The following is a 26,153-nucleotide window of genomic DNA, read 5'->3' as shown; positions in this document are numbered from 1 at the left end:
TGGCACGCAAACAGACCACAACAAACAACAAAGGCCCCATCTGCACTCTACATTTAAATAAGTGCCATGCCACTTTAAACCATCATAGCTTCCTGTTATGTACTGAAGTTTTCACCCTGGGCCAGCAGGGGGATACTGTAGATAGTTATGCAAATATGGGATCAAAAGTGACGTTCAGTGATTGGATAGTTTTAGAAAGTTGTTACAGTAACGTTGTACTGGAGCTCTATATAAGCAGGCTGACTGAACCCTTCAGTTCAGTTCTGTCCTGGTCTGTGAATAAATGAGCTGTTTGTTTGTTTTAAAATAATATTAATTACTTTTAAAGATTAAAGAAAAGGAAAAGAAAAGAAGACAAGAGAAAAAAGAAACAAAAGAGAAAAAAAGCAATACAATACAATATATAAACAATACAAAACACAACCTAAACACGTTAAACTAAACACATTAAACTAAACTAAACAAAATCCTAACCCTAAATAAAACAAAGCAAAAACAATTTAAAAACATACATCACTCCTTTTCCATACTCTATCTTTCATTCCCTTGAATAAACGAGCTGTTGGGAGAATCGCTGTGTCGTCTGATATGTTCACCCACAACTTAACAATTCCTCCAAAGAACTCTGGGAACTGCACTTTGTTAAGGGTGCTGAGAGTTGTTAGGAAACCCCTGCTCCCCTCAAAGAGCTGCAATTCCAAGAGTGGCTTAATCCGTCCCTCTTTGCAGCTCTGTGAGAGGAATGGTGGCCTCTCAAGAACTCTCAGCATCCTTAACAAACCACAGCTCCCTCTTTAGGGGAAGCCATGATGGTTTCAAGTGGTCAGACAACTGCTTTAAATGTACGGTGCAGATGGAGCTCAAGTTCTTTTTTTTGTATATAAATTCTCTTCTTACCAAGTTGTTCTGCTAAATGTTTCCCTCTGTCGGTGGAGATTACCCGTTCTTCTTCCATGTCGCATTTATTACCGACCAAAATAACCTGGGCATTATCCCAGGAATAAGTTTTTATTTGGGTTGACCTTAGGAGAGAGAGAGAGAGAGAGAGAGAGAGAGATCAGTCAAAAGAACAAGGTAATTAGACTGGCACTACCTGTAGGCAGGATGAGCTGGCTTGCCTCAAGAGAGCAGGTTTTTGCATATAATTAAACAGCAGTGTTGGGTTGGGTGTTTGTTCTTTTAATTCAGTCAAGGGATTTGTATTACAGCAACCAATTTATACAGTAATGTGGATCATGAAGTAATATTTTTGGCTTTGCATTGCTATTTGTGCATTCAACCGGATATCAGATTGCACTCCCCATTTTTCTTCTTTACAAAAGCAGCCGCTAAAATGTCTGCTTCATGCAGCATGGTCGCATGACTAAAGGCTTATCCACACGTACCTTTCCTCTGCTCTTTCCAGACACGCTCCACGATTTAAAGCTTCAAGTCTGTTGCTCCGGAGCTTTCTCCATGAAAACCTGCTCTTTAGAGCTCAATCAGAGCAAACACTAATCCACGGGAAACCCGAATTGACATTTGCTCCGATTCAGCTTTAAAGAGCAGGGAAAGCTCAGGGTAAAATAAGAGTACTCGGACATGGAGCATTAAAGTGCAGGCCTCTGCCTGGAAAAAACAGAGCAAAAGGTAAGTGTGGCTAAGCTCTAAGATAAGACACAGAGACTGGAATTTCATTAATATTAAAGGGAAGGGAAGAAAGTGCCAGTGCTTTTGAAGTCCAGGGTCACAGAGATGTGGTTTTTTTTGGGGGGGCGAGCAGAGGGAAGCATGCTGAGTTCTTCAGGGATGTGTAGTTTATCAGAATATGATAAACGGCTTTCATAAAAGATGCACCAGTTACCATGGCAACCTTGCAAATGGCAGTAACTCAGACTTCTTACCGTGCCAGCCCATTAGCGACTCAAAAAGATTTCGTTTTTTGATCAGCTGTTAGTCAGGGCCCATTGACATAACTATATTTCATTAACAAATGGAAGCTGTTTTAAAACCTGTAAAACAGCTAGAGGAAGAATTATGATTTCTCTACCTTATAGCCATACACATAGGGAAATGGTTACTTTGCAATAAGAAAAATGCTTCTGTTATCAGTTCTTTGTGTCTCACATATAGCCTTAGGGAAATGCATGCATTCTAATTCCCCTTCCCAACTTTTAAAAAATTACAATTTTATTAAAGTTATATTACTACAATGTGTAGCCAAAATCATTATACATCAAATATCCTTGCTTCTCATCCCCAACTTTTAAGAAGCGATCGTTGAGAAATTAAATCTTTGCAAATTCCAGTAAGAATGACCTGATCTGTATCTTCGGGACTAATGTGTGGATTGAAATGTAAGATGCAACCCTATACACACTCATCAGGGAATAAACCTTAAAGGATGCAATGGGACTTTCTTCCAAATAAACATGTCTAGAACTGCTCTGTTAGTTACCCAATGGCTTTTGCTCTTCCTGAATGTTCCGACACAGTTCTTGGCAAGAAAATAAAATGAAAATTTAAAAATGACCAAAATACATTTTAACACACATATTTTGAAGAGAAATAACGTTTGTATTTCAATAAGATTTGTGGTGCGGATTGCGGTATTTGCAGATTAATGCAGAAAACAGGGCAGAAAAAGTGACATGGCGCAATGGGTCGGCACACCAATCTCTTCTCAGTTGTAAACTTCCTTGTGATCCTTGGAAGGATCAGTATAGAAAACAAATAACAAACAAACATCTCCAGAAATGATATACAATGATATAGCTTTTATAAAAAACAACAACCCCAGAAGCTTTTCTTTTGGGAATTATAGAGACAGAACTACCTAAATGACCGCTTCCCACATCAACTGGGGGGTGCCTTTTGCGTGGTTGAGTGCAGCCCCCCGGATCCCAGTGCAACTCCTGGAAGTTCAGGCTGGCTTCATCCTCTCCAGGCTGGATACCTGGAGGTCTCCGCCTACCTCAGCCAATCGCCCAATCCCGCCTGGGGAGGCGTTCTCAGGGGATCGGCCAGGTAAGGGGAGGGACCGTCCTGCCCACACAACAGAAGGTGAATCTTACCTGCAAAGCATCAGTTGGCTCCAGAGCTTCTCCCACCTTGCCCTCCCTCAGTTAAGTCTTCTTTTGCAAGTTACAGGTACGTAGGCGCTGCTACGTCAGGATCGCTGTTGAAGGGCCAGAAAGGAATTTTCCTGCATTGGCAGGTTTTGCCTTTCCCGTAGCAAAACGTCACAAATTTGGCGGTTTCAGGCCTTGGGCGGAATCCTTTAGTCTATCTTCCTAAATGGGTGTGTGTGTGAAGCGGTGACCCCCCTTGCGGCGGTGATCCCAGGGTTCCCTGTTAAAGGGGTTTTGAGGGGGGAGGCATTGACCATACGCCGAGAGGTTGTCATTGCTCTCCCCTGCGATGGCGGTGAAATGGGGGGCAGGCTTTCTGCTTGAACATATGTTCTCCAGAGCCAGCCCAATCCCCACACATTCTGGATAACCCTGATGTCTCCCAGATCCCCAGCTGGGGACTGGGAAGGATAAATGCCCAGTGCCTGAGCGAAGGTCTTCCTACATCTGAAACTTAATAAAGTTGTGGCCAATTTTAATCCCATAACACGCTGTCATGAGTCATTATTCTGCTCGGGGGTTGCCTGGGGTTGGGGGGACTCCGCCTGTCCACGCAATTGTATAGAAATTTATTTATGTATGCTACTACAGCAGCAAGAATGCTACCTGCCCCAAAGTGGAAAGAAGCAGAAGTCCCAGCAAAGGAAGAATGGATACAAAAACTTATGGAATATGAAGAAATGGTGGAACTTACCGGAAGAAAAAGAAATCAAGATAACAAACTTTTTATAAAAGAATGGAAATGGTTTCTTGAATATTTACAGATAAATTGCAAGCAGATAAAAACATTAGCAGGATTATTGTAATAACCTGCAGTTTCATAAGAGTATATATTCAAAGTAGGTAATTAAATGAGCAAATTAAATGAATGTGGATATGCAGAAGATATTTAAAAAGATAAATTTAAGGAACCGCAGAAAGAGGGGGAAGGAAGTCAAATTTTTGAAATGTTAAATTGATTGTAAGACTAATGAAATGTATAAACTTGAAAAGTATAAATAAAATAAAAGAAAACTTAAAAAGAAAACATCTCCGGAAGACACCGGGAAGTCAAAAGCAAGGATGCCTGCCCAATCTCAGCTGGAAAAGTGTTCCACAGCATGGGACTAGCGACAACCAAATGCCTGACTTCTAGGGCATTGTGGCCTCTGAAACATGTGGAACAACTAACAGTGTTCCTCCAGATGATCACCGCAAGATCTTGCTCGATGACAGTTGAGGGATCAAGAAAGCTTCCCTTCTCTCCCTCTCCTGTAGCGAGACGTAATGGCTACTGTCAGGTGTAGGAGAGAAACCTGAAGGGAGTTGGCTTCTCAGTACAACTGTGGGTGACTTTGCCTGCTTGTCCCCCTTGAGACTTCAGCAATTTCTCTGTAATAGCCAGCTTTCACACAGTTTTTTTCTTCTCATCTTAAAACCATGGGGTGAGTGACACAAATGAATAGGGCTTAACACTGAGAGAAAAGCTTGCAGATCAACTTTTCCCATGTAAATCGGAGGAAGAGCATTTGAACGGATGTTTCCCCAATGACCAAGATGTGTTTCACTTACTCGATAAATCTGAGTTAGCTTGTAATATATAGCATAGGAAAGCTTACTTCCCTGTGGGTTGATGACGTCTTTAGGCAAGTCTCTGAGATGCTCAAATTTCTTATGTGACAACTGTCGTCAGTGAGGATGAGTTGGGAATTCTCAAATATCCTCCCATCTTTGCAGGAGGCATTGGTGTTTCGATGCAGGTGCCATTGATCAAATCACCCTAATTCTTTCCCAAAAAATGTTTGTTTTTTTCAAATTCCATTGCCCTCCCTACCTTCTCTCTGCCAGCGAGAAAGAGAGACTCTTAAGCAAAGTATTAAAGCATTTTATCCTGGAAAGGGCATCTCTGGCTTCCGCACAGTTGAACCACAAAGACTTAAACAGGAGGCTGTGGCTGTCTGAAGATTATATTGCTGCAGATATAGCCAGTACTAACTGGAGTGCAGAATGCAGGAGCTGAACAATATTGCTGCAGTAGTTGGTGCAGAGAAGGTGTTCCACAGCCCTCCAAGATGGCTGCTGAGAAGGGAAATGGAAGCCTGCATTGTTCTGTGCTTCCACCTTCTGCAAGATTTACAGGGCAGGATTCTATTGACCGAGGGCAGGTCAAGCAGAGTGCTGTCATCAATCTGCTGAGAACAACAGCTCTGCCTTTTCACAGCTTTCGTCTCTTTAAGGTTGATCCCCCTTCCAGGAAAAAAAGAAAACTCAGGCACCAATTCTTAGTTACAGTGTCTTTCTGCATGACCACCTGGAATGGTCTAAAAAGTGTATATCGGAACATAATCAGACCACCAACAGGGTGCAAGTGAAGCCCTTTACCCTTCTCGGCTTGCTATGGGAAGAAAGAAGTTGTTTCTAGACAGACTCATAATTCAGCTGTTGATCTGCCAAAGATCACACTAGACCAGTGTTTCCCAAACTTGGGTCCAGCTGTTTCCGGCCTACAACTCCCATCATTCCTAGTTAGCAGGACCAGCGGTCAGGGATAATGGTAATTGTAGTTTGGAAACAGCTGGAGACCCAAGTTTGGGAAACACTAGACTAGACCAAAGGGGATTGCGTTGTCAAAAAAAACCCAGATACCATTATAAAACTTTAAACATTTAATTTTTATTTTTACAATTAGTAGCCTGAATAATGATCTGTATCTTTATTTTTTAAGATGGTGCTCTGTGTTTTCACATTGTACACTGCCCTGATTTTCTATGATATGATGGTATAGAAATACTTTCGTAAGTAAATAAATAAATAAATAAATAAATAAGGGAAGCAGGGCCACTTCATTGGCTTTTCCTCTCCCTTACCAGTCAGCAGCCATTCCATCAGAGTGCAGCAGAGGGAGAGAAGTGAATCAAGGCTGCTCTATCAACTGAGACGCCAGCAATTTTCTCCTCCTCCTCTCCTTAAACTGTTTCTATTCCATGTGGTCATGCAGAAGGAATATGTACTATGTAACTAAGTGCCTGAGTTTTCTTTTTTCTGCCTTCACTCCCATTCTTCCCACCTTTCTCATGCCACCTTTTCTAGATTACAAACCTGAGGGCAAAGACTGTCTTACTATTGAAAAAAAGGTAAAGGACCCCTGGAAGGTTAAGTCCAGTCAAAGGCAACTATGGGGTTGTGGTGCTCATCTCGCTTTCAGGCCAAGGGAGCTGGCATTTGTCCACAGACAGCTTTCCGGATCATGTAGCCAGCATGACTAAACCGCTTATGGCACAATGGGACAACGTGATGGAAACAAGAGCACACGGAAATGCTGTTTACCTTCCCGCCGCAGCGATACCAATTTATCTACTTGCACTGGCGTGCTTTCGAACTGCTAGGTTGGCAGAAGTTGGGACAGAGCAACAGGAGCTCACTCCGTCGTGGGGATTCGAACCACTGACCTTCCAATCGGCAAGCCCAAGAGGCTCAGTGGTTTAGACTACAGTGCCACCCATGTCTCTTGTCACCCTGTAAAACACGTTTGGCTGGAGTGTGAGGTAAAAATGCTTCAACTAAAGAAAAAACCAACAAGATTCGGATTTCCCATCCCCACCCCACCCCCAGTAGGAAAATGTTAAAAGAGAAGTGGCGGTTCCAAATGAAAAACATAGGGAACTGCCTTCTTTCAAATAATAGCCCATTGGCCCATCTAGCTCAGTGCTGTCTACATGATTGGCAGCAGCTTTCTGTGGTTTCAGGCTAGGGACGTTACCAGCCCTACCCGGAGATGACAGGGCTTGAACCTGGGACCTTCTGCCCCCAAAACAGTTGCTCTACCACGGAGGTTGTGGCCCTTACACAAAGAAATGCAGCTGGCTTTCCCAGGATGTAGCCAAGATGAATGGTGCAAGAGTTACATGAAAAATGGTGACCAAAACACTTTATTTAGAACAAACACAAACACACATTAGTCATGACAAAAGCCCACCGAACATCTACAGTCCTCAGCTGCTTCAGGGCCTAGTCCCCTGAGCTTTGTGTAAAACCAGGACTGGAACAGCTGCAGACTGTGGTGCACTGGAACCCATCAAACCCAAACCGGATCTCCTTAACATTAAAATTGGCGGTTTGCCAAGTAGAGAAGCCTAGAAAGTTCCATCTGAATCTATGAACGTCATCCTAAAATGGGGAGAGCATTCCCAGAAGTGAAGCTTTTGGCTGCTGGAAGCTGTATTCATATGAGCTCACAAAACCCATTACTACAATGAGTTCTAAAATTACGATTACTCAACCACCATGAGTTCTAAAATTACAATTTTAAAAAGTGCATCAAAATCTCAGGATTCAACTAGTTGCAAACGTCCTCCAAGATAACGGCAAAAATAAACCCAACGCTAACCTCACAATATCTTTCTGTTCTCTCTGTATCAACAATGTCTGTGTACACACCATGCATTTAAAGCACATTGCTTCCTCCAAAGGGGGTGGGTGGCTTATTGGGTTTTTATTTTGATTATGCATTTTCTGGTTTTATATTTTGATTTTATTCTGTGAACTGCCCTGAGACCTGTGGGTATAGGGCGGTATATAAATTCTATAAATAAAATAAATCCAGGGAGTTTACTCACACAGAGCGAAAATTCCCAGCACCCTTTACATACTACAGTTACTGGGATTATTGGGTGAGTAAAGCTTGTGCTTTAAATGTATGGTGTGTACACACCTGATACCTCTATATCCTATTTCTCCCTGCCTTCCTTGTGACTCCAAAGTGCAAATGCTCTGCACTAAGAGGAGAACATCTAAAATCAAAATCAATCTCCATTGCTGTTGTGGTAAACTTCAGCCCATGTCTTTCCCTTTTCTCTTTTCCTTTGGAAACTGCCAATTTCTGTCTGCCTGTGCTCCTCCCCCCCCCACCCGCAGCATGATGTTCCAAGGAAATTAAATCAAGGCTGCTCCTGTTTCAGATTAGTCATGTTTATACTAAGTCAGATACAGAACTCTTGCCAGATGAACACACTCTCCCATTAACAGATCTGTTGAGAGTCTGAGAGTACATTTTATGGAGAACAGATCTGCGTGCGTGTGTGAGTTTGTGTATAGATATATCTATAGGCCAGTATATTCTAAAGGGATGCATTTAAGCATCTGGATTTTGCTGTTTAAGAGATGAACGTCTCGCAAATCACATGCACTCTAGCTAAAGTCCCCCTACAGACCATGTTCTTGTGGGTGGGGGCAGGTTCATGCATCCTCTTTTCCTCCACACATTTCTGGGAACACGCTGTACTCTCGGTGTGCTAGATCAAGGCAGGAGCAGGCAATTAACTAGAGTGCCGTTTCCTGCCATTGCTGCTAACTCCTAATGATTCACCCCATTCCATTCTAAAATGCCATCCTTTAAGTGGGACTTCTAGCCACTTCCCAGTCCCATGAATCATGCAAGACATGTCAAGTTGTTTCTCATGTGAACTGTGGAGTGAGGATGGACGCTGTAGAAACAGCTACAAATTTGCAGGTAATAAGCCATCTGATCACTCTTTCCTTAGATAAAGGCAGGTGTGAGGAAGAAGAACAACAGGACATGAAAAAAGAGGCAGCTGCTAGCAAGGACAGAATACAAGTTGTTTCCCCCCCCTGGAAAACCCAAGTGCATCCATTTTTTTGGTTAAAAGGGGAGGGCTTTTTTTTTATTTGTGATAATCAACATTTTTCACTGCAAAGGCAATGTCAAGCTCTACAAACAACCCTGCCGCACACAATTGCCCCCTTAAGCAGGTATAAACCTTGAAATGCAGCAAGCAAGTGGCCACCCCAATTTTGGATTATGCTCCTAGATAGAAAAAAAATGGTTTTAACTGTTACAGCAACCAGTTAGCATGCATACAGTGGTACCTCGGGTTAAGAACTTAATTCGTACTGGAGGTCCGTTCTTAACCTGAAAATGTTCTTAACCTGAAGCACCACTTCAGCTAATGGGGCCTCCCACTGCCGCCGCGCCACCGGAGCACGATTTCTGTTCTCATCCTGAAGCAAAGTTCTTAACCCGAGGTACTATTTCTGGGTTAGCAGAGTCTGTAACCTGAAGCGTCTGTAACCCGAGGTACCACTGTACTTGTTCTGGAAATAGATAAATTAGAAACCCTCTTTGAGTGTTTTTTGTCTGGCGGCAATGTGGCCTTGACCTCCAATAACGCCTTTTGCTTCCCTAGAAGGAGGGTGGGGGGGGGGGTGTCTGTATGGAGAAAGGTCACATGGTTGGAATGTAACCTACTGTACGTGGGTACAATTCACATCCATTGCTCTGGCCACTTTTGCACCCGTCCCTACCCACAACTAGCCCACAATTTGGACCCTGGAAGGATGCACATGAGAGAATGCAGCCACTGGGCTACAAAACATTCCCCACACCTGGGTGGAAAGAATAATTGTGGAGTGGGGGGGGGGAATGCAAATGACTGTGTGTCACGACTGCTTTGAATCTGAAAAGTCTGGGATGAAATGGAGGGAAGAATTTCCTCACCATGGGACGGCAGTCAGCTAGCTGACTAAGCTCCCATTTCCTGGTTTCAAGAACACATTATAATGAGAACGTGAACCTAGCTGCTAACCTCTCATTTCACAGAGGTTTTAATTTAGTGCCTCGAAAAGCAGTTTAAAAAGTTTAAAGGGAAAGAATGTCATCATTGTGGAGGTTTCGTGACAAATTAACGCACTTCTATGCGTTAATTGCACTCCATTATCACAATAAAATGTGTGCTCAAGCTAGTGTGGTAAAGCTGACTATTACTGTTGGGAGTGTTCAATTAATGTAGCACACTGAGAACAGGTATTGGCACAGCACTATGCTTTAAGTACACAGATCCTGTCGTTATAGTTATCAAGCACCCTCAAAATCTTTGTAACAGTCATTTCCTCCCTCTTCTAGCTCATTCTCATCAGCCTATAAATACAGTTGTGTGTGTGTGTGTGTGTGTGTGTGTGTATCCATGTATCCTTAGCCTAAACCCCACATTTACCATATGAGATATCATCACTAGTTTACCTTGAGGGGCTGATATGCATGTTATTGAGAGCCAAACTACACATTGCATGAAGTGTGTGATTCCACTGAATGTGGGCTTCCTTTTGTTTTCTTTTAAACAACAGTCCTAGGGGAGATAAACGTCACATCCACACTATACATTTAAAGCACTATGGCTAGGGTGGTTTAGCAATCAACCTCTCTTTCCAGAGAACACTGCCCACTTCTAGGAACATAAGAAGAGCCTGATGGATCAAGGCCAATGCGCCATCTAGTCCAGAATCCTGTCCAGCACACTGGTCCTGAAAGATCTTCATTGGCTCCTAGTACGTTTCTGAGCACAATTCAAAGTGCTGACCTTTAAAGCCCTAAACGGCCTCGGTCCTGTATACCTGAAGGAGCATCTCCATCCCCATCATCTAGCCCAGACACTGAGGTCCAGCACCGAGGGCCTTCTGGTGGTTCCCTCACTGCGAGAAGCCAAGTTACAGGGAACCAGGCAGAGGGCCTTCTCGGTAGTGGCGCCTGCCCTGTGGAATGCCCTCCCAGCAGATGTCAAGGCAATAAACAACTATTTTACTTTTAAAAGACAACTGAAAGCGGCCCTGTTTAGGGAAGTTTTTAATGTCTGATGCTGATGTTTTTAATATTCAGTTGGAAGCTGCCCAGAGTGGCTGGGGAAACCCAGTCGGATGGGTGGGGTATAGATAATAAATTATTATTATTACTACTACTACTACTACTACTATCATCATCATCATCATCATCATCATCATCACAGTGGCCAACCAGACGCCTGCAAGCAGGACCTGAGCACAAGAGACCTCTCCCTCCAGATGTTTCCAGCATCTGGAATTCAGAAGCATCACTGCCTCCAACTATAGAGGCAGAGAATCATGGCTAGAAGCTACTGATAGCCTTTATCCTCTACTGATCCTCTTTTAAAGCCATCCAAATTGGTGGCAGTCCCTGCCTCCTGTGAGTGCAAATTCTGCAGTTTAACTATATGCTGCGTGAAGAATTACCTCTTTAAAAATCTGTCCTGAATCTTCCAACACTGAGCTTCATTAGATGTATGCAAATTCTAGTGTTATGAGACAAAAACTTTTCTTTATCCACTTTCTTCGTTCCATAATTGTGACAGACTGTACAAAACACAAGGAAGCCCCCACATCCCTGCTGGATTCAACCTGCATGGTGGTTTTTGTAGTTAAAGTTACTTTATTCAGAATTTAAGTTTTTATTTCGCTCAAGGAGAGGAGGGACAGAGTCTTGTGCCCTGGGCCTCCTGTCCTTGCTGCCAAGCTTGCATGTCTGTTTTCTCTCTGGAACAACTTGGGAGAGTTTCTCATTTTTCCAGTCTTAAATTCCGTTCTTCACATTAGGTTGCATTAAAAAGGAAGAGGTCCTTGTGAAGATTTATCAGTGAATTTCTCCCAATATGCACAACTGTATGCATTTTCCCTAATATACATATTTTTGCAAAGCAGTTTCCCCATACCTAACAGACTGTTAAAGTTATTTTCACTAATATATGAATTTTATGCATCCTTTATCACGGTATATGAATTTTTGTCCAAATTACTTGGCTGGAGAACCACATTGCAAAATTCGGACAAGTGCAAATTTCAAATGATGGTTGTGATTTTTGCTCATGTATTGTTCCAGAAAGGATGAATTAGGCAAATTCATCTTTAAATGTGAACTGAATTTCTCCCCCTTCCTTATTCCACACCCACCCACACCCACCAGCTCCACTGAAGTCAATAGGACTTTCCTACCATGTAACTAATTGCAACTTTACACCTCTAGGTTATGCTGCCTGGTAGCATAAGGGCCAAAGGAGGGTGACATATGAATAGCCTCATTTAAACACTTTTGCCACCATGGGGTATAACAAAAATGCATGTTAATTGAGAGTTCATATGTCACACACAATGCTGCTTGCTATGCCCAACTGTGAAAAGTGATTTAATGGCTCGTGGTTAGAAGAAGTCTGTACATTTTAATCTTCTCCCTGTAGAGATACCTGCCATTAAATTATGAGCCTTCAAGGTTTCTAGTACAAATGCACAGCAAGACCCATCACCAAAGATTAGGGTTTTAAAGGAGGAAAGAGGTATTGGGGGCCAGGGGAAACCTACCATAATGTTCATGAAGGACCATTTGCAACTAAACAATAATTTCTTGTTGTGCTATTTGATTACCTTGTTTCTTATGCTTTCAGTTCAGTCTTTATTGATCTGCGTATAAACAAAACTCCCTTAATTTCACATTCCCAGGTGTGCTCCCAAAAGCAAAGAATGAGTTGTAGGCTGTCCCTCTCACATCTTTCCCAGTGCAACTGGAAACCCTGCATTTTTAAAGCCGTAGTTCAATCACATATCTGCAAATTCAGGTTGCGCAATGAACTCACTTCCCCAAATGATCAATTTTTTTGTGTGACTGGGGAAGTGATAGGAAAATGCAGGGGAAAGTGTGAGTTAATACTCACTTTGGGCTCAACATCATCTAACCTCCCCACAAACAGAGTGAATGCTCAGTAAATCTGGATGTACCCTTGATGTGAAAAGGTAGCAGAGAAATGACTGTGAAAAATAATAAAGTAAAAATACTCATTTGCCACCTCTGCAAGTAGAGAATCCCGGAGAGCTGCTGCCAGTTAGTGCAAACATCATTGAACTATAATGGACCAATGGTCTGACTCAGTTTAATGCAGCTTCCCAAGTTCCTATGATATTTCCTGTATTCCTTCAGGAACTGCTGTCTTCTTCTATTGGGGCCAAATCAAGACCCATGTGTACATTAAACATGCATGTGCTTAATCATTTCCCCAGGGGTCTTTCCCCTTTTCCAACTGACTCCCAAGCAACTTTCCTCACCCTGCCTGCCATTCAAAGTTGGCCCAAAAATTGCTGAGGAGCTAAGGATGTGGACCACTAGCTAAATCAGTTCCCTGCTCTTAACTACTACACCAAGCTGCTTTCTTTGCTAGCATTATCCTGGGCATCAGTTGCTCTCCTGGTGCACGGTGTAAAAACACAAGAAATAGGAGGAGATAAACAAATGTCTGAAAACCAAGGCAGAAATGCCCCAATCCCACAGCACCACTGACATGCTATGAGGGGGGCAATTGGGAAAGGGATGGGGGACACACACTCGCTGATGCTCCTCCAGTCGGAACTGAGCTGGGAGGCCCAACCTTTTCCAAATGCCCCTTGGAATGACACTTCACATCACAGTGCAGCATTATTCCAGAGCACTTTCTTTTTGGGAGGTGGGGGGTAATACAGTGGAATCATAGATGACAGGTGCCAGCTGAATGCAGTCCAAGGAAGAATCAGTGCATGTCACTCCATCCCTCAAATTCATCCTCCAGCCTTCTGAAAATGTAAAAGAAGGGAAGGAGTTCTGCCCTATGCCACCCCAGCCCTCAATTTCAACACTAGTTTTTATGCTCTTGGACACTTGGCAGATTAGAACAGGAACATTCTGATGTAATTATTACACCTATACACCAAAAGGACCAGAAAGTCACAACTATCTCTGCTAAACATGGACAACTGGTGACTATGCAATGTAAATAATAATAATAATAATAATAATAATAATAATAATAATAGCTGTTACTAAAGTTTTTTGTGTTACACAAAAACAAACAGATAAAGAGGGAAAGGTACACCTATTGTCTATGCAATGTCTGCAAGAAGAGGAGATCAGCATTATTTGATTTTACAGCACAATCCTATCTGCATTTTTTACTCAGAAGTAAATTTCCCTAAGCTATAGTTTTCCCAGTAGTGATGTATGGAAGTGAGAGCTGGACCATAAAGAAGGCTGATCGCCGAAGAATTGATGCTTTTGAATTATGGTGCTGGAGGAGACTCTTGAGAGTCCCATGGACTGCAAGAAGATCAAACCTCTCCATTCTTAAGGGAATCAGCCCTGAGTGCTCACTGGAAGGACAGATCCTGAAGCTGAGGCTCCAATACTTTGGCCACCTCATGAGAAGAGAAGACTCCCTGGAAAAGACCCTGATGTTGGGAAAGATGGAGGGCACAAGGAGAAGGGGACGACAGAGGACGAGATGGTTGGACAGTGTTCTCGAAGCTACCAGCATGAGTTTGACCAAGCTGTGGGAGGCAGTGGAAGACAGGAGTGCCTGGCGTGCTCTGGTCCATGGGGTCACGAAGAGTCGGACACGACTAAACGACTAAACAACAACAACAACAACAACAACAACAAATTTCCCTAAATCCAACAGGACTCTCTCACTAGTTAGTGGTAAGAGCGCTGGATTTGGACCCGGGAGAGAGCTGGGTTCAAATCCCTGCTGAGCCATGAAACTCACTGGGTGACCTTGGGCCGATCACTGTCTCTCAGCCTAACCTACCTCACAGGGTTGTGGTTTGGGGGACCCATGAAGGCCACCTTGAGCTCCTTGGTGGAAAAGTGAAATATAAATGCAATAAATACATAAATACATAGTGTATTTAGGACTGCAGCCCGAGAGAGCTAAAAACAATACAAGATATTTGATTCAAAGACAGAAATGCTGAATTGCGCACTTCCTTTCTGTGATTTCAGCTTACACTTGTTTGTTTGTGAGGATTTCTTCTCCTTGGCCTTATTTTTTCCAATATAAAGATAAACACTGCTGTACCAGGCTTCACTGGGACCCAGGCAGCCGTTTTTTAAAGAGACACCCTCCCTCGCCAAATGCTGCCTTGTATGTTTAATTGGCAGTCCTGATTGTGAAGTCTGATAATGACAAATGAAGTCCAAAAGGCTGAATGACTGACCCCTCACACTGCGCCATTATTTTTCAGGAGCCCGTAATGAGATTTGCCAAACCGTAATTACATTAACTGCACTTGTGATATTGATGAGTCAGTGTGGCACTCAAAAGACAGTGGGAGTGAAACAATGAAAAATAACAATATATTCCCCCCAAAAGTGTTAGCTTGATCTCAAAGGCCATTTTGCTTTGATAACTGCATGAATAGGCAAACATCAAAAGCAGGGGTGGCGGATTATTAATTAATAATAGGAAACAAGATGGTTCTATTGCATTTCCATATCAATCCATGTATGTGCTCTGTAGGAAGTTGCATCAAGGGCCTCTTTGTAAAAGGCACATATCGGTTTAGTAAAAGGGGGGGGGGAGAAATCAGTAGGAGCTGCAACTAAATGTTGCAGTAGTCCTGTTTCAGCCCTTCAGCTCTCTTCAAAGATACCTTTTCCTCCAATAGGATTCCTTTTTTCCTGAGATTTTTCTGCTACACATCTTGGAGTTAGTGGTGGCACCTAGGCCAGAGTGCAGGGCACAGGTTAGGGGCTTAAATCCCCTCCCAGAGGAAGAAGCAAGCTGCACTGGCCCACACTAGAACAGCAATGCTGTGCGGACATATGAGGCAACAGTGAAGTGCCTACCTTTTAAATTTCAATCCTTTCCCTAGGGCTAGAGTCTGGTAGGGAGCTCAGCCAATCAGATGCCACCTTTGAGGTCATGGGGCACCTGATCAGTAGAGGGCTGAGCTGAGCCCCTCTGTTGCCCCGTCTGTCCTCTCCCTCCCCATCTCTAAACCAAAGAGGGTCCCACTCTGTGCCAGCAGGCTCTCGCTCTGCAGCTTATGAGCAACTTTACACCTTTCAACTGCACGCTGCACCATGAGCAGCGTGAATCGTTGTCCACAAGCATCCGCAGCAAAAACCTCTCACCCTCTTTTGACAACAGCAACAGAGTATAAAACATACCAAAAAGAAAATAGAAAGAGATGGGGGGCACCCCTCCCCTGCTGGAGACCCCAAAGGAGTGACCTCAAAGGAGCAACACCTTCCCTCTTCCTCTGGAAAGCCCATCATACTGGGGCAGTGCTCCTTAAATAGTATAGCTCCCTCTCAATCACCAAAGCTCTACGCCAATAAAAAAAAAGAAAGATCTTTACAGAGCTCAAGAGGAAGGGAGCTGCTTTAGTTAGTATTGTTAATATAGCTTGCTAACACAAGGTGACCATATAACGGAAATATTTTTTCGAAATTCAGTGCAATTACCTGACCTAAAGTAAAGTGTTCTGAACCAGAGTAATAATAATAATAATAATAATAATAATAATAATAATAATAAGAAGAAGAAGAAGAAGAAGAAGAAGAAGAAGAATTTATACCCTGCACATCTGGTTGGGTTTCCCCAGCCACTCTGGGTGGCTCCCAACAGAATTAAAAGCACAATAAAACATCAAACATTAAAAACTTCCCTAAACAGAGTACCGTATTTTTCGTCCCATAGGATGCTCCGTCCCATAGGACACACCTAGTTTTTTGGGGGGGAAATAAAGGAATTCCCCCCCTTTATTTCCCCCCAAAACCAGGTCGGGGAACAGCAGGATGGCGGCGCTGCGTCTCCCCGCTGCCCCCCGAGCTTGTGGGGCTGGCCGATGTCTGCCCGAAGCACGGGGCGCTCTGCTTCAGCGCACCCCGAGCTCCGTGCAGCAGGCTGCTATCCACAGCCTAGGGAGCCCTGCAGGAACTCCCTCAGGGCTCCCCACACTGCGGATGTCTGCCCGACGCCCGGGGCGCTCTGCTTCAGGGCGCCCCGCACGCTGGGTGGCAGGCTGCTATCCGCAGCCTAGGGAGCCCTGCGGGAACTCCCGCAGGCTCCCCAGGCTTGCTGATAGCTTCCTGAAGCCTGGAGAGCGAGAGGGGTCGGTGCGCACCGACCCCTCTCGCTCTCCAAGCTTCAGCGAAAGCCTGTATTCGCCCCATAGGACGCACACAGATTTCCCCTTCATTTTTGGAGGGGAAAAAGTGAGTCCTATAGGGCGAAAAATACGGTGTATTAGGTTTTATGAGGACTTTTTTCTCAAGTAATTTGATTCGTATTTAATGTCCATATAATTCTTGCCAGGACCCAAATGTTACTTTCTTTAAGGGGAATATCACACAAGCAGCATGTGGTTTGCTTAGGCACAAGAGTGTGAGAACTTCTCTGTAAGAAGCAAACGGCAACATTATGGCATGTTATGGTTTTAAAGTTGTTATTGATTTTACACTGTGGATTCCTAAGTTGGGGGCTACCTTGGAAGGCTTTGACTCTAGAATGCGGCCTATAATTTAACAGCGAAGAAACAATAGAAGGCATTTCCATTAAGAGCATGCAATTATTTGGGTAGATTTCAAGGTTGTGGATAGAACTATAGAATTGTATAGTTGGAGGAGACCCTGAGGGTCATCTAGTCTAACCTCCTGCAATGGTGGAATCTCAAGGGCCAGAAATGAATAGTAGAGGCCCCAGGAAGAAAGCAGATAAGCTTTCCACATGGAACACATCCAGATTGTTAAAGATTTAGGACGGAATCCAACAAACAGGGTTTAATAATGGTTGAGTCATCAATCCTTCTTCTCAAGAATTCTGGGAATTGTAGCTCTGTGAGAGGGGAAAAGGGGTCTCCTAAGAACTCTCAGCCATAGCTGTCAACTTACAGATTTGAAAATAAGGGACCAGCAGCCAAAATAAGGGATCAACAGTTACTTTGATAAAATACATATTTTGTTGCGTGCAAATGGCTTTAGATACCTATTAGGTCCATAAATTACCATATAGCATATATTCAACACAAAAATACAGCAACAATTTGTTGTTGACAAAGCACAGCTGGACATAGAAAGGGCCTCATTACCTTCAGTAGCTTATTTAAGGGACATCATCAATAAGGGACAGCAGCGGGACATGGCGCTGGGATAAGGGACTGTCCCGCCAAATAAGGGACGCTTGACAGCTATGCTCTCAGCACCCTGAACAAACTACAGTTCCCAGCAGTCTTTGGGAGAAGCCATGACTGTTTAAAGTGGTATGATACTGCTTTAAATGTATAGTGTAGATGCACCGCTCCCCCTGTCAAAGACATATGCACAACAAATGAACTTTGCAATAAGGAGAGACTTGGAATCTCCCTCCCCTCTTGTTTTTAAAGGCATGGGTGAGGCCAGAAAGCTCAGCCCGCTGTTTCTCCCTTGCTCGCCCAGGCTCTGCCCTGCCCTGCCTCCCCCCCCCCCCAAGTTTGGGTGTTTGAAACTTAGCAGGCCTGGAAACCTTAAAGCAGAGCCAATGAGGCAATCCTGGGCTATCTCCACACCACTTAGCATAAGCTGGGGGTGTGGTGGGGAGGGAAAGCAGTATTCTGTGCTCCTGTTATTAACATGAGCGTGAGCAGCACAGCACAGCTTCCCAAATAGCCTCTCTTGAAGCATCTAGCTATATTTGTTTCCATTCATACAAATACAGCACTGGTCTATGGCCATTTTGAACGGATAAGGTGAAGGCATAAAAACACAGAGGAATAGCATGCTCGGGTGGAAGTAACACAAAAGGTGCCATTGAAAGATTGCACATTATGCCGTCTATCTGTACACAATGCACAAGCATGCATGAACCCACACACTGAGCCCCCCACAGCAGAAATGCTTATGGAAACTGCAACAAAGGTAGAGATCTCCTTTTACACTGCAAATGCCGGGCAAAGCATAGTTTCTATATTCCCACGAATTCACATAATCCTGAGTGTTAGTGTAGAAGTCTGAAAAAACACACCAAGAATTCACCTTAGGATTCACCTACGATGCATGCTGAAGAAGAAATTCAAGCAGCATTCTCCCCCCCCTCTCTCTCTCACACACACACACACACACACACTCTTAAGGAAAAGACATTTGTCCCTGTTATATATCTATCCATATTTTAAAATAGCCAAGCAAAGCAGAACTCCGCTGATTCACTTCCTCCCTTCACCTAGGGAGGGGAAACCCAGCCCACCCCCTCCATCAGTAACCACAGGCACATTAAATAAAGAGAATCCTCCGGAGATATGCAGAGAGAACCTGAATATAACTTACCTGAAGGGAGATGCACATGAAGGGAAGCAGCTGGCATGCTGCAAGCCGGGAAGGAGTGAGGCCTACAGCACAGAGATGGAATATGCAACAAAGCCATCTTTGGCTGTTTTCAGAGGAGGCTGCGGGAAGATGCCACAGAATCCTTATATGGCAAGGAGAGGATAGCGTGGAGCAGCATGCAAAGCAGGGTGAATTAAGTGTGCAGATTAAAACGAACAGCTTGTTTTTTGCACCTCGGTGAAGTCCGAAGCCTCTCAGCCAGCTACTCTCTGGACAGACCAGGTACTACTGGAAATAAAACAATGACTTTTGCTACAAAGCTGTCATGCAGCGAAAGGAAATGGTGTTTAATATAACATTAATCTTTTTATTCGCATTGCTCTTCTTTTGTTATGGCCGAGAGAGAGAGAGAGAGAGAGAGAGAGGAGGAATCGATATTATACTTTGCTCTGCACATGCTACCAATGTGGAAAATCAGTTTAAGGGCATCATCGTGTGTTGCTACTGGCTTGTTGCTTTTTAAGAAGTGATGCTCAGTGCCAAAAAAATGCTACAAGGCAAGGCTTGCTAACATAAAGCTTCAGAGAGAAAATTTAGCACTTAACCACTAATCAGCTCCCCTTTTATATTAATCCGCTTGGACAGCAGGTTGCCTGCTCCCAAACGTGTGTTAAAATACATCAGCCTTGTGATATGGTCATTTCTAAACCTTTGCTATATTACAGGGATGGGGGATTTTTTTCCATGCCAATGGATGCATTCCCCTATGGGGAACCTTCTGGAGACCACATGGCAGCGGTGGGCGGGGCCAGAGGCAAAAGTGGGTGGGGCAACAGATATGATTTTTTTTTAGAGTGGGCTACATTGCAGCCATGCAGTAGTCTGTAGGCTACATTCTAGCCCATCACACACACAACTCTGCCTTTCTCTATCCAGGCAAGCAAGGGGGCATTACTGCCTTTGAAGGACACATTTCATCCAGGCAAAAGCAGTCATGGAGCTTGTGGAACATGGTCAATGAGGGGAGCTCCTGAGGATTGGACAGAGAGGTCTGGAGAGCTACAATTGTCTCTGGACCTGAAGTTCCCAACCACTGCTACAGGAAGCCTCTTTAGATACTATTCAGACTTTTGGGGTGCCTGGTGCCCTGACCCAGGAGTCAGCAACCTAAGGTCCATGGGCCGGAAGCAGCCCGTAGAGGTCGTTTGACCGGCCCCTGAGCCGCCCCCAAACTGAGCTGCTCACTCACTCCCTGTGCTAAACTGGCGCCACGCAGCGTGGGGACTCACTCCAGCAGCGAGCGCCGAAAATCATGTCTGCACAGATGCAGATGCCAAAAATCATGAGGGCACGTGTGTGTTCCGGCCCATGGAAGTATCTCTGTGGAACCGATCCGCCCAGGCAAGATAAACCTTGCTGACCCCTGCCTGACCTATGGAGATTGATACTCTGAGCACTCTTTTCTTCAACAGTGCCTTTCCCAATGGCCAAGATAATTCTATAACGTTTAGCCATAAACTGACCCCATTCAACAACAGTCTTTTCAATGTTAAAAGTTTTCTGTCTGTATATCCTGGTGGTGAATTTATTTATTACATTTATACCCTGATTTTCCTGGAAGGAGTTCAATTCTCCTGCTCCAATTTTATACCGACAACGTTCCTGTTGGGTAGATCAGGCTAAGAGCCCCCAAATCACCCAGGAAGATGATTCAAGGCTCAGTGAGGAATCTGGGTCTTCCTAATTTTAGCAACCCTCTCGCAGCAGCAAGACTGATGAATGGCTCCTTAACTGTCCCTTGAATTAGTTCTCTCAATGGCTTCGCCATCTGTTTCCCTTTATTTTAATCTGTATTGTGAAAGAGTACTGCTTCAGTATTAAAAGGTGAAAAGGGAAATAAAAATAAAAATTAGAAGGAAACTGTAAATTAAATAGCGGAAACTGCCATTAAGGCAATAATACCCAGCCTCAATCAACCAGAAGCAATAAAACAGTAAGGAACTGCTAGCAGGAAACTTTTAATTAAAGGTACAGGAGCCCTGAATAGCTTTAACAGATTTTGCCCTTTGACACTTGGTAGGCTGCATTTTATTTTATTTGCATTTTATTGCTGGGGGGTGGGCAGAAATCAGGTCTGAAAAAAACACAGGAAGACAACCCAGAAAACACTGGATAAAGACTATTTCTTAACAAGGATGTTTGGATTTTCTGTAAACAGAAAGTGAACAAAGGGTGGAAGTTCTAGAGAAAAGAGTGTGTTTGGGAGCAACCTCTGTTGTTTACAATGTTTGTAATTATTTTTGCCTTACACAGAGATATTCCTCTCCCCCCCACCACCTCTGCCCTTTTCAGTTGATCCCCAGGAGCCTCAATCTCTGCTTAATTTCTCTATAAACCATTCGTATGGCTGGTAATGGTGGCTGTTTCTGACTCCCAAACACTGCACTTGTTGCTCTGGGGCAATCACATTTCCCAGCTTGCAAAACCAGCAAATATGGTACTGTCAAGGTGGGAGTCAGACACAGGTCAGCTCAAAGAGGCAGAGGCAGTTGTCAGTGAAACTAACACTTTATTCAAGGAAACAGCATGCAACTCAGCAACACTTCCCAGTAGAACAGTTGCCAGGACTGAAGGTCCCTGCCTTTAACCCCTTCTAAGGCTCCTCCTCTTCTATATGTTTCTCAAGCAGGCCCTAACTGCGTCTGCACACCTCTGGTCTCTGTTCTGCTCTCTTCATTATTCTGTGCATTCTTGTAGATTGGGGGGCGGGGGAGGAGAGGAGCTTGTCGCAGCAGGAGAGGGAGACTCCCTGGATTCTTCAGCAGTCTCTTGACTCCCTCCTTTTGCTTCATCCTCGGAGTCTGAACTGCTCCCTGTCACAGCTTCCTCCTGCGCACTAAACCCTGTTGTCCTTTCAGTATCTAGCATCTCTTCCCAAGCTCCCCCCTCTGACTTCTCCTTAGTGTCCTACCACCAATCCCTGGGCCTTGAACCTTCTACCTCTGGGATCTCCCTTGCAGTTTGCAGGCATAGGCAAACTCGGACCTCCAGATGTTTTGGGACTACAACTCCCATCATCCCTAGCTAACAGGACCAGTGGTCAGGGATGATGGCAGTTGTAGTCCCAAAACATCTGGAGGGCTGAGTTTGCCTATGCCTGCCCTTGGGGGTTCCCTGGCTGGCTCTCATCATCCAGGCAGCCCGTCCCTGACAGGGAGGCATGGTAGTGATTAGAAGCACACAGTACAAATAAATACATGGTTAGGGTGGGGGAGAGCAGGCTGTGATGGTTGTTTTTTAAAAAAATCTGTGCTTACACTGAATGTACACGTACTATTTGAGCACTATTTTCCCTTCCCAAACCAAACTGGGTTAGCAATATCCCACTAGGGGTCTGGATATAGTTGCATCTACATTAGTTAATTTTTATGTGCAAAAAAAATATTCTTGTTTGGAATAATGAGACAGATTATGCCTTAGGAGTTCATGACATGTTTGAGGCAAAATAAAACCACGAGAGCCAGACTCCCAAGGAGATGAAAGGCTTAATGTCCTTGGTTTTGAAAAGGAAACACGATATGAAAGAAAGGATGGTTAATCTCGGTCTTTTAGGTTCACGCTTGCTATGTTCTAAAGCAGGTGGCATTATGCTACATCTTCAGGGGGAGGGAAACAAAAACACTGTGCATATAATAATAACAACAAGAGCCGAGATCTCAAATTAGATTGTTTTCTGAAAAACACAACCTTGAAAAAGTCAAGTTTACTTTCCATTTCTAAAAAAATCAGATGGGTAACATAATTCACATAGGCCCTTAAGAAGCAGTAATTAAAGGTTTTTTTTAAATCTATGTTGTTATGAGGTGAGAGGCAAAGTGTCACGGAAAGATGCCAAATGTAGCAAAACCCCATCAATATTTACAGTTGCTAAGCAGTAATGAATTAAGGCAATAAATGTTCCCAGTGGTGCAGATCATTGTTGGGAGTGTGAACTGACTTGTTCTTATCTCATAAACTGAGCTGTATTGGAGTGGCCATGCTTCCCCAGCTCTGGGTCCTAGAGGTCACCTAATACACCAAGTGTAGCAGGTGAAACGTATGGCTGTAATGACAAAAGACAAGGGTGCCGCAAGAAGGAAATTCCATGTGGTGCCCCACTCCCAACACCATCCTGGAGCCAATCCTTTCAAAAGGGCCACTACACTTCCTTCAGATGCCATTTCATTCACTGATTATCTTCTATCTCATAGAATTTATACACAATTTATAAAAGAAAGCACCTCAAAGCTCTGGGTTGGATTACAACAATGCGTTATACTTGGGGCTGCCTCAGAAGACAGTTTGGGAAACTTCAGCTGGGGCAGAATTCAGTGGCCAGGTTGCTCATGGGGGCACAATGGTTTGAGCTACAGTGCCAATCTTGCCCTGGCCCAATTCGGGTGCTGGTTTTGACCTAGAAAGCCTTAAGCGGCTCAGGACCACAATACCTAATGACATCATGGAAATAATGATTGGAAGAGAGGAAAATAACAAGAATACCAAACACCTCATTTACATCAAAAACAAGGGTCCATGGGCCCTACCAGTTTGCCAAGACTTCCCTACCCACAGCTGATGTGGTCCCAGGCTCCAACCGTTTTGGAGGTGGGGAGATAACCTTTGGTGGGTGGGATCCGACTGGTGGACCACATACTGCCTCACCTTACTTTAAAGCCTTCCAGATGTTGGTGGCCCACAAAGAGGGCCAGGGTGGTGTAGTGTTTAGAGTACTGGACTAGGACCTGGGAGACCCACGTTCAAATTCCCACTCAGCCGTGAAGCTTCCTGGGTGACCTTGGGCCAGTCACTATATCTCAGCCTAACCTACCTCACAAAGCTGTTGTGAGGATAAAATCATAGAATCATAGATTTGGAAAGGGATTCTCAAGAGTCCTCTAGTCCAACAGCCTTCAATGCAGGAATCTCAGCCAAAGCATCCATGACAGATGGCCATCCAATTTCTGCTTAAAAAACCTCCAAGGAAGGAGCATCCACAGCCTCCTGAGGGAGACCATTCCACTGTCAAACAAATGGGGATAGGAAGAATAACAGATGCCACATTGAGCTTCTTGGAGGAAAAGAGGAGTATAAATGTAATAATAATGAGCACCCATTATCCCTGACGATTGGTCATGTTGGCTGGGGCTGTTGGAGTTGAATGTCTGGAGGTCCACAGATTCTCCATCTGTTATTGGAGTCACAGAAAACTAACTTCAATGTTTGGGGTGGGGAGGAAGCTTAAATATGTACCACTAACCTGTGGTATTGAATGCCATTCATTCTTTATTGATAGAACCTCATTATTCCTCCTGAAATGCTACTGCTTTCTCCTCCAGCCACAGAAAAGCAGAACAAAGGAAGCCATTGTAAGCCAGAGAGTAGACAGGAATACAGCCAGCATTAATCTACCTTTCCTAGAAGAGCAATTTGTTTAAGTGCTAGTCATCATCGCCAACAATGGCCTGTGAGAACGCTGCACTGTGGGGGCTGCATTTAACCATTTAAATATTAACTACCTCATGTTTACTTTTGTCTTGGAACAGGACAAGCAAAGTTAGAAATGTAAATTGTTTTATTTCTTTCTCCTTTTTAACGGTGAAACGTTTCCAAGAGGTCGGGAAAGGAGGCCTTAAGTGAAAACAGGTGGAACCAAGGCAGGGGTTTCTAAAAGATGAGATTGGTTACCTTGGAAACAGGCTTGGAATCTTTCATCAAATAACGATATGCAGGATGTTGGCCTATTTCAAACCCCCACACGCATACTGTAGTCTTACAAGGATTTAAGGTGGCACTTTTGCAGGGCAGAGGGACTTTGTGTGAAAAGCTTTTGCATTTATTTTTCCTTCCATCCCATTACTATCTTAATTACTCAGATTGCTTTGAAGTGAGAAATTCATACTGACAAAAGTGTGGAAGTTTGCTATCATGTTCTCTGCAAATAACCAGTTACAAATATGCAAATATTAAAGATCCAAGACCCTGAGTCCCAGAAATAACCTAAATCTAGATCCAGAGGGCAAGCAGACAGTGGTGCAGACTGAGGAGACCCTGAACCCCAGGCCAACTTCCCTGAGCAATGGCCTCAGCAATAGAGGGATCTCACCCAAGGTAGGAGTTCAGGTTTGGGCAAACAAAGTGAGGTACAGTGGTACCTCGGGTTACATACACTTCAGGTTACAGACGCTTCAGGTTACAGACTCCGCTAACCCAGAAATAGTGCTTCAGGTTAAGAACTTTGCTTCAGGATGAGAACAGAAATCGTGCTCCGGTGGCGCAGCAGCAGCAGGAGACCCCATTAGCTAAAGTGGTGCTTCAGGTTAAGAACAGTTTCAGGTTAAGTACGGACCTCCGGAATGAATTAAATACTTAACCCGAGGTACCACTGTATTATGCTACAAAGTAGGGTGAGGTCAAGGTAAAGCAAAGATTTCAGGAACCAGAGGCACCCTGGACAGCTCCATTTTGGAGCTCAGGCTGGAAACATCCTAAGATGAATTTTGCATGGATATCTTTCTTCAAGAGCAGGACTGGATCATGACCTGAAACTGGGGTATGTCCAGATCTGATTGGTTCACTGCACCAGCACCATTTTCTTTATTTTTTATTTTAGATTCTGGTTGAATCGCTATGACCTGGGCCTGTTCATATTTGCTTAAAAGAAGGAGAGAGACTGAAGGGAGAGTAGGAAACAGGAAAAAACCCAAAGAAAGAGAAAGTGTCCATGCAAAGGAGGTGTCGTCTGCCCCAAGTAGAGAGGCACAGCATGAGTTAGGAAGCAGCCAGCAGCAGGAAAGCTTTCATTTCTCTCAGACAGTTGGGAGCAGTCAGCTGTCTACTTCCCATCCCCCCTGACACTGAAAGGAATGCAGATAAGACGCTAGCAGAGGGTGGGATGGAGAAAAGAGGGGGCAATTCATCCTATGAGCCCAAGGAGTAGACGTATGGGAAAGGTATTAGACAGGAAACAAAACCAGAAACGTAAGGGTCATAGGTTCAGGATCTTCTGCAGAAGCAGGAAGAACTCCTCAGAAGGGTCAACTAAATCATAAGGTACGGAAGCTCCAATAGAACGTCAACTGTTTTGCAATACATCTTCAATTATGACTTGTGTGCTGTGT

At 44.0% G+C, this 26,153-nt stretch overlaps 1 protein-coding gene across 4 annotated transcripts in view; it reads right to left on the bottom strand.

Moving 5' to 3' along the window:
- The window catches only part of RAB3C (RAB3C, member RAS oncogene family), a 104,971-nt gene that overhangs the window by 5,589 nt on the left and 73,229 nt on the right, over positions 1–26,153 (bottom strand). For all 4 annotated transcript variants that reach the window (XM_053408181.1, XM_053408180.1, XM_053408179.1 and 1 more), the window contains exon 4: positions 898–1,022. In XM_053408181.1, the coding sequence (XP_053264156.1) occupies positions 898–1,022 (125 nt within the window). The remainder of the gene's footprint in view (positions 1–897; positions 1,023–26,153) is intronic.

Source organism: Podarcis raffonei, chromosome 11 (assembly GCF_027172205.1).
Source record: "Podarcis raffonei isolate rPodRaf1 chromosome 11, rPodRaf1.pri, whole genome shotgun sequence".
Lineage (NCBI taxonomy): Eukaryota > Metazoa > Chordata > Lepidosauria > Squamata > Lacertidae > Podarcis > Podarcis raffonei.
This window is presented reverse-complemented; position numbering and strand designations above follow the sequence as displayed.